The sequence below is a fragment of the Cariama cristata genome, unplaced genomic scaffold (assembly GCF_000690535.1).
Source record: "Cariama cristata isolate BGI_N322 unplaced genomic scaffold, ASM69053v1 scaffold21744, whole genome shotgun sequence".
In the NCBI taxonomy this organism is placed as follows: domain Eukaryota; kingdom Metazoa; phylum Chordata; class Aves; order Cariamiformes; family Cariamidae; genus Cariama; species Cariama cristata.
The window spans coordinates 1-9,063 of NW_009612661.1; the positions used below are offsets into that span (position 1 = coordinate 1).

General features: G+C 53.8%; 1 protein-coding gene across 1 annotated transcript in view; it reads left to right on the forward strand.

The window, feature by feature from the left end:
• The first annotated feature begins 1,954 nt into the window (after positions 1–1,954).
• PEMT (phosphatidylethanolamine N-methyltransferase) overlaps positions 1,955–9,063 on the forward strand; it is a 38,210-nt gene continuing 31,101 nt past the window's right edge. The window contains exon 1 of the mRNA XM_009698742.1: positions 1,955–2,056. Within this exon, the coding sequence (XP_009697044.1) occupies positions 1,964–2,056 (93 nt within the window). The 5' untranslated portion in view covers positions 1,955–1,963. The remainder of the gene's footprint in view (positions 2,057–9,063) is intronic.

Here is a 9,063-nt window from a genome sequence, read left to right on the forward strand (position 1 = left end):
GGGAGTCCCATGGGTGCTGCCGCCGGCTCACCCAGGTGCCCCTGCAGCTCTTGCTTGGGTGCCCGTGAAGCTCTCGCCCTCCCTGTCTTTGGGGCTGCGGGCAAGCGGGCAGCGTTTGCCACCATTATTTATCCCCCATCGGGGAGGAAGGGGCAAAGTTGGATGTTCTGTGCCTGTTACGTGGCTGTCCCAGCAGCTTGCAGAGACAGCTCATCCTAATGGGCTCCCCTTTTATCCCTTTTTCCCCTTTTATCGCACATACAAGGCACAGGCCAATCTGCCTCCCGCTGGCAACTGCGAAGTTGGTTGTTGAGGAGGAGAAAAGAAGGTGAGTGCAATGTTAACGATGTTGCCAGCCGGGAGTTAGTAGGTCAAGAAGCTTTTGTTCAACCCGTGCTGGCGGTGTGCTCAGTGCCGTACGAAACGAGAGGAAAGAAGCTGTCCTGGTCCCACGGGTTTGCCATTGAAGCGGGCCCAGACAGTTCGGCCCTGGCGCCAGCCGCTGTCTGGGTGCCCCGGTTACGGCTTGACAGCATTCGGTTTGAAGGGATGAGGTCTGATGGCGAAGGGCTGCTCGGGGGTGAAGGGAGGGGAGGAGAGGCTGGGAAGGGTGGGAATAGGGGGAAATGGGTCAGGATCAGGCCCTGGGGGCTGTTCCTGTCGTTCCTCACCAGCACCCATGTCCCGAAGGCTCGGATGGAGAAGCCCCGGGGGAGCTGAGGGTGGGGTGGTTTGAAGGCAGCCACGGACCCCAATGAGGGTCTCCCTGTTTCCCCGGGGCAGGGTACGGCCCTTACTTGGGCACTTTGCACCACGGGCGGTCACGGCTGTGCCGGAGGCACCCAGAGCGGCTGGATGCGGCGCAGGAGCCATTCCCAGGGCCTTTGCTCTTGGCTACAAGAGACGGCAGGTTTAGCAGCCCCTCTCCACGAATCCCACTGTGGCTCTGGTTCCTTCAAAGAACCTGTGAGGAGCCAGTGGGAATTTCTCTCCCGGCCGGGCGAGGTGGGGCTGATGCTTTTTTCAAGCCTTTCCTATCCCCTGGCATCCAAAGGACTTGCAAACACAGCTGTGTTTGGGAAGCAAAAACCTTCCACGTCTTGATGTTGTCTTGATTTTGATTCAAGTGAGGGAAGGGCTTGGGCTGGGCTATTTTGTCTTTTGTTTTCAAAGTTTTTGGCAAAAAAAAAAGAAGCGCTGGCTGTTTTTCATCCAAATACCACTGCAGAGAGAGGGGGCGGGCAGGGAGAAGCAGCCTGACTTATTGCACATAAAAATGCTGACAATGTCAGGGAACCGTCCTGGGAAAAATACCTCTTTCTTAAAAGAAGAAAGGGTGAGAACCAGCAAGCTTTAAGGTTTTTTGTTGTTGTTGTTGTCATTAAGTAAGACAGGAGGGTCTTTTGCAGCTTCTTATAATGCAAATGCATCCCCCCTCACTGTGGAGGGGGTTTGCATCACTCGTACTTTATGGAAGGCAAGTTTGAGGCTGACACAGTTCATTGCTTGGAGTTTCCAGGCAGAGCAGCGTCCCTGGGACAGTCCTCCGACCCTGAGGACACCAAGGTGCTGTGAACCACTGCTCCCTTTCCTGCGGCTTAGAAACACACTTGGGTTGGCAGCTGCCCCGCAGGGCTGGCGCTTGTCCTCACAGCAGCAGCGTCCTCACGGTGCCCGTGTCCTTCTGGGTACTGCTGTAAATGCGGGGCTCCTTGAGGCGTGGGGGGACATGGCTTGGAGGAGCCCCCATCCTTCTTCGTGGCTTTGCACCCTGACATAGCTCTTTGCAAACCGTAACAATGCGTTGCTTGGGGCCATTGAAAGATTCACCTGGTCTCGCAGGGCTGCTGGTGCATTTGGTTTGAGATGAAGCGTCGCGTATTCGGGTGCAATGCCCGGTGCCCTCCGCAGGAACCTGCATTCCCAGTAACTGTCTCTCCCTCCCCAGGTGGATGTGACAGCCATGGCACAGCTCTTCGGCTACGTGGATGTGACCAACTCTGGCTTCATCGTGGCCGTCCTCTCCATCGCCTTCAACCCACTCTTCTGGAACGTGGTAAGAGCTGCCTGCGCACCGGCCGCCCGGTTATATTTAGCTTCCATTTGCTAGCTACAGGGGGATCTCATTTGGGCCACACTGGAGGAAAAAACTCTTTTGGGGAAGTCTGCTGGGCCGGGTGGGGTGAGCGGTGCTCAGTTATTAGGCATTAGAAGTGGGTGAGCAGGGAGCTGTGCTGCAGAGAGGACTCCTGGGGCTGGGGGTGACTGTGACCAGAGTCAGAGAGGAGGTGAAGGCGGGAGCCAGCGCAGGATGCAGAAGGAATTAGGAGCTGAGCTTGGGAGAGGGGGCAGAGCAATCAAAGCCATCCTTCAGCCACCTCCTGCCCCAGCACTGGTCAGCACTGGGACTGAGCATAAATGGCATTAACCCCCAGCGGGGGGCTGCACTGGGTACGTTGCCCGCTGCTTCCCCTTGAAATATGTTGGCAGCCGGTTGTGTGGATGGCAGGAAGCAAAAACAGTCAGCCAAAAGTTAACCTGAAGAAAGTCCCCCTCTATCATGCTGCAGAGTCTGGCAAAGAGCTGCAGAGTTGGCAGCAAGCCAGCCCGAAGCAGGAGCAGGGATACCTGTGCACGGGTGATGCTCGCTGTCTCTGTGGGTGCCATAGCACTTCAGGAACCGAGACTGGAAGAGTCTCCGCTGCCCTTTAGCGCTGTGGTTTGCTGCCTCCCTGCAAGAGCAGCGAGAATCATTGCCGGCTCCGTTTTGGAGCGTTGCAGAGCCAACGTGCCAAGCGGGGAGCCCAGACCGGCTGCAGCACAAGGTGACTCCCACCCCGCAGCACCCTCGGCAGCACAGCTGAGGTGCGGGGTGAAACCTTCTCCCCGCAAGCGCTCATGGGAATGGGATGTCATCTCAGCCAAGATTCCCAAAACCACCCGCCAAACCTCCCTGCAGGGATTCTCACCCTGGGGAAGTCTTAAAAGGGCCTTATTTTTCCAGAGGAGGAGGATTCAGCTCTCTCCAAGTGCGGGGGCTCTCGAGATTGTCTCACGCTGGGTTTTGGAAAAGCAAGGCTCTCCTGGCTGTGAGTCACTTTGGAAACCTCCATCGGAGCTCTTTGTTGCAGCCTCCCTAATTTTTCATGCAACTCATTATTAAAAAGTCTCACGGTGTCTGAAATGCGAACTAGAATATGCCACATTATTTCGACTGCGGAGTCATCATTTAGCTTAAAGAATCAATGAACAAGAAGATTCAGGATGTGGTCTCTGGGGGGAGAGACCGGCTCCAGCGAGAAACTGCATAAAAGGAAAAGAAAAAAGTCCTTTATTAGCGTCTGCTGCTGCGCCTGCGACTCGTGGGACGCCTGCAGCTTGGGAAATAGCGTTGCTTTTTGGATCAAGAGTTTGGCTGCTGTTAAAGGACAGGGAAAGCTGATGTAACCGCAGGAAGTTCATTGCTCTGCGTTGCTGTTGTCCCCTTCCAGTGTCTGAAGAGCATTGCGGATGGCGGCAGGTGGCACTGCGAGCAAGACATGCAGGGCCTGCGCCGGGGAGCAGAAGGCATCTCTGCATGGGTTTGCAGTGAGCAACCTGAGCTGGTGTGTTGGTGGAAAGCGCTGGGGAGGTGAGCGTGGCACTAGATGTTTCCCTGGCTGTAATGGGCCGGGTGGCTCTCGCAGTCTGTGTGCCTCCATCCATACGCTTGCTCTGCCCAGGCTTCCGAGCATCTCCTTGGTGTTTTCAGGCTCTGCCAGTCCCGGTGTAAGGCTCACACCAGGCAGGAAGGCTCTTGCAGCGGGGCTGTGGGACCTGCAGCCCTGAGCAGGGCCCTGCTATCAGGTGTGTTTTAGCAGGAGTGGCCCCAGCCATCCCTGGATTTTCCCCTGACCTGCTTCCTTTACCTCCTCCCCATCCTTTTTTCCATGCGATCAGTGTCCCCTGGCTGCACCCAGCCAGCAGCTCTTCTTTCTTTCTCCACATCCTTTGTCTTTTGCTATTTGAGTTCCTTCCCAGCAGCTGAGATCGCTTCTGCATCTGAATTACTTTGGGCTTGCGAGAGCTTTAGTGCAAAGACTGGATTTCTGTGCGGTGCCAAGCACTCTCTGATCTCTGTGCTTAATAAGTAATGTGGGATTCTGGTCAAAAACCCTCCTGTGCATGAAATTCCTCATTTGGGTAGAAATTGGGTGGGGATGCATTGATTTAGTTCAGTGTCTTAATTCCCCGCTTCTGCTGAACTCCGGCCAGGTCTGCCTGTTGCAAAGTTTGGCGCCGGGTTGTCCTTGCTGTGCAGTGCCTCTGAATAAATATGTGGTGGGGAAACCCCAGCTCCGTGCGGTGCTTGGCCGATGGAGAGGCTCATCCTGAGGCCTCGAGCGTAGCAAGGCGTTTGCCCTGGTAAGCACCAGGCATGTTTCTTTGGGACAAAACCTGCAGGGTTTGGGGACGAAGCATGAACTCTGGAGGCTGTGGGGGAGTGTGGCTCCAGAGAAAACCCTGATGCTCATCAGGTCGATTTATCTAGTTCGGTTAAGAGAGCAATTTAGAAGACCAGAGCCTAAGTGGGGCAATTTGCAGGACTCCAGCCAGGCTGTGCTGATGCTCCCTCCTGTTCTCCACAGGGGAGAAAAGCTCTCCAAAAAAGGCCTCAGGACTCCCAATTCCCACTCTCCTCCCTGCAGGCATGTGCCAGGGGGGGTACCGTGAATGTCACCAAGCATCACCCGCTGTGCTTCCTTGCCAAACCCAGGGCTCGGACCCCCTCTTCAGCTTCCCCCTGCCCCCGTGCCAATTAAAATCCTGCCCTTCCCTGGGTGGCCCCCAGGTTATGTTGTCCATGGCACAGATTGAATGTGTTCCTGCACTATTCTCTGGTTTTTCCTTTTTCTTTTTTTTCTTCCTCTCTCCTCCTTGTGCTGTCTCTGCTTTCCCACCTGCCGTGGCTGTTATGAAAGGAGTTGCTGGAAGCCGTGGTCCCGCATGAGGCAGGGTGCAGGCAAGGTCCCGAAAGGCAGCACTTTGGGGGGTGAAATCACTTAAAACTCCCCAAGGATGTTCAATGCAGCCATGAGACCTGAGCCGCTGTGGGGCTGTAGAGGGGCGCCCAACGAGGAGCAGGCATGTCGCTGGAGCCGTGCCGTAAAACGTTAATGAGGTCAGAGCGGCAGAAACTTCAATAAATCCCATCTGTGTTTGGAAAGCTGCAGAACGATGGGAGAAACTTCCCATCCCTTGGTAACTAAGGAAGGTATTAAATAACAACTCCTCGGGGACAAACATTTTCAAGCCAGGAGAAGCGGATAACCTGCATGCAGGAGGCTTTAAAGAGCTCGCTGAGCCTTGGCACACAGGGAGTTTCTAGAAAGCTGGAAGGTTTCTGACACTCAACTGCAAACAGGCAAGTGGCATAGCCATGAGCCAGGTAGTCTGACGTCCATCACCACATCAGTGAGTTTCAAGTGGGGAGTGCATCCATCAGCAATCCTTTTCTTGATTTGAGCATCTTAAAAATTTACGTCTGGCGTCACAGCCCGATTTAGAAATGGCACATTTTCAGCTGCTGCCTGAGAGCTTGCTCCTCCCGTCACCTCCGGTGACCCCCTCGAGACACCCATGCGTTTCGCAGGAATCTGCAGGGCAAAACCTCAAATGTCACGGTTAGGAATGGGCTTAGTGTAATTTAGCGTGATTTTAAAGAAGATAGACCCTATCAGATAAACGTAATTTTATTCTTCAAGGTTGCAGCTTTTCCTGTTCAGGGTAACAAGATCTCAGTTCTAGACTTCTGTCAAGTGTTTAAACTGCATGAGGTTTTGATTAAAGAAGTAGTTGCAGAGGGACCTGTGCTGACAGCGCCTGGCTCCTGATGGATGTGTATCTCTTGGTTCATTTATTTTTAATTTCCCATCCTTTTCTCCTTCTTTGGAGACAGGAGGAATCTGCCAAGTGGATAAGAAGTGCTCATGCTGGCAGGGAGCGGGGGAGTTTGCAGGCGCTGGCAGCCCGATTTCACCTACCTCTGACCACTTCTTGCTAAAGAAAAGTGGGGGAAAGTGCCTGGTCCCAAACCTCTCCACGCTGCTGGGACGTGGCCGGGAGCTTGGGAGCTGTCGAGATTCAGACCTCAGTGAGCCAAACACTGAGAAACCTTTTGAGGATAGGAGGAAAATGCCTGATGCTGGGGGATTTCGGCAGCTCTCGCTGTCTGTCTTACAGAAGGGAAGGAGTGAGCTGTGGCTTGACGGCGGTGTGTTAGGACCTCACTGGGGCAAGGAAATTGCAGGGTACAAAGTGGCTGTGCGAGGGCTGGGGCTGGAGCGGCAGGCAGAGCCTCGCGGGGAGCACACCTTGGTTAGCTGAAGTTTACAGGGTTGGGAGGTGAATGAGTCGGAGTGATTTAATGGTCTTTTCTGACCTTCAAGTTCTGCAAACCTGCGAGAGTTTCGTGGGCTCCCACCCAAACCTCTGCCTGCCTGCAGCCGGGGGTGAGAGCAGGAAAACAGCCCTCAACCATCTTCTGGAAAGTGCTTTTAGATCCCGTCGTAGAAACCATGGCACAGCGACGATGATTATCTGCTTATAACAGATGCTAGATCAATAGCAGGGCTTCAAGCTATGCTGCAAGGCAATTGACTGCAGAAAGTGTTTCTTTATTGGGGTAAAGAAATGTTATTGGGCTTGCAACGAGGCTGGGATTCGCTCTTAACGTCTCCAGTCTTAAAATGTCGCCACTAGCTCTGATGCCTTTCATCCTTTGTTCAGGGAGAGAATGCACATTATTTGTAATTGGACTCTCTACCAGGCAGCAATAGCCGTTTTCATTTCCTACAATGCCTGAGAAAGAGCGAGGATTTGCTTTTTTTTTTACCCGCCCTCTCCCAAACAGCTTTTAGTGGCAATTTTATTCCAAGTGACTTGGTAACGCTTCCCACTCAGGTGGCAAGGGCTTTGCAGCGATGCTGTAACGCGTGCGGTGAGCGGACGGCATCGATTCTCCAGCGGTCTCGTAACAGAGTGAGTCCTGCCCGGGTGTGTAACACTGCGCCTGTTTACCTCCTAAATTTAGCTTTTCCAGCTCGTCAGCACCGCTGTGAGCCACATAACAGGCACCAAAACTGGGTCGCATCCTCCGGCCTGCTGGCTGGAGTGACACAATTAGGAGCGCTGTCACCTTGCGGGAGAGCCACATCCTTCGTCCCAGCACCGCTTCCCTGCAGCCTCCCAGCTAGGAGTGGTGGTGTTTTTATCTAAATCCTCTTTCAGAAGCCATGCAATATGTTTTTATGATGTTCCTTGCAGGTTGAGCTGCCTGCGCTGGGGGGGGGATCGTGGAGCCCAACCTGGCCGGGCAGCTGTGAACTGAGATGCTTCATCTATGTGTTGAGCCAGGCAGGGGCTCAGCCCTGGGGGCTCCAGGCGAGGCGGTGGCAATCCTTGGAGCAGCTGCCCAGCCACCATCCACGGGTACCTGCCAAGGCAGGGTGTGCTTGGGTGGCTGAGCCTTTTCCGTGTCCTTTCCTAGCATGAATTTGGGATCCAGCTCGTGTGCAATGTGCCTGCTCAGCGTTTCGCTTAAGCAAGGTCAGAATCTTTCTGTCACCCGCAGTCCCCTGTGGATCATGGCCAAGCTGACTCGAAAAGCAGCCTCCTTTTTTTAGCTTCTGCAGAATGCTTCTCTGGAAACCCAAGGTGGCTGTTGTATATACTGGACTTTTCTTGTTTAGTGTTTTAAAAATAAACTGTAGGCTGCTGACAGCCCTGCTGGAATAAATCAGCACACACACAAAAGACAAAAAAATGTATTTAAGCCAAGAGTCTTGTTTCCATAGGCATCAGAGGATTATCTATAGACCCTAGAACTGGGAGAGGCTCTTTCCTCTCTGTCCTACTCCATCCCTATCCTGCCATGCTGCTGCTAAACACTTTCTCCTGCTGATGAGGTGCTGCTTAAAGATGTTAGTCTATGAAATGGCAAGTCTATGACCACCTGCATCCCACGGGACAAGGCAAAAAATGCAGCTGGAGGCAAAAAAGAAAGTAGTATGATCTACCCAGACTGGGAGGCATAGGAGACATCAGGTCCTCCCGTGCAGCCCTGGGCTTTGACAGCGTTTGTGCATAGCCCTGGGGCTGGGAGCTGCTGGAGCCCCGAGCAGGGAAACCCATTGCCTCCCCTGGGACATCGGCTTCCCAAGTTGCATGCCTGCCGCAATCGCAGACGTGAGCTGGGTGTTTTCCGGCTGTGCCATGGCGCAGGCCGTTTAGCAGAAACTTGCCTAGTTCCCAGAAGGATGAGATCTCCCAAAATAGGCTACTTTGACGAAGAAATGCAGACACACGCAGTCTGCTGGGTGCTCTTGGGAGGTTACTTCCGTTAAGTCCCGCTGCCTGGCTTCCATCACGGTGCAATTGCATCTTCTGTGTGCCTGGAGACTCGTGGTGGGGAGGGAGGTGGTGGGGTTTCGTGGTGGGGGTGCTGGATCCAGCTTGCGGCAGGCTGGTGGCACACAGGCTTGACGCCCCAAAGAAAATGCTTCCTCCTTTTCTCTATATTCTCCCCCCTTGATGAACTCCGAGGGGACACTTATCTCCAGTTGCTCACGTGGCAGTGGCAAATGGGTAGTAAAGTAGATTAGTAAATCGGTAAAGCAAAACCCTCCTTCTCTTTTCCACCTATATTGAGTCCCCAATGACACAAGTAGCTGGAAATGGCACTTGGCAGGAGCATCCCGCATCCCTGCTCTCTTGAGTGTGAAACCAGATAGTTCAGCAGCCCGATGACAGCAGCGCTTGGCAGGCACCGGTTCCTGGTAAATATTAGGAGCCTCATCTCAGATAAAGCAGACAAATATCTGCACTCCCCCCAGGGCTGCCTGCCTTCATCAGCTCCCTTACATTCCGCTTTCTAAGGCATCCTGACAAACCCCTGTACCCCAACCCGGGGAGAAATAGTCGATTTTTGGAAGAGCAAGGAGCTTTGATTTCAGAGGGTGGCCCTGACCCAGAGGAAGGGCTGTGGTGTGGGATGGAATAACCCTACCCCGCCAGCCGCTGCCC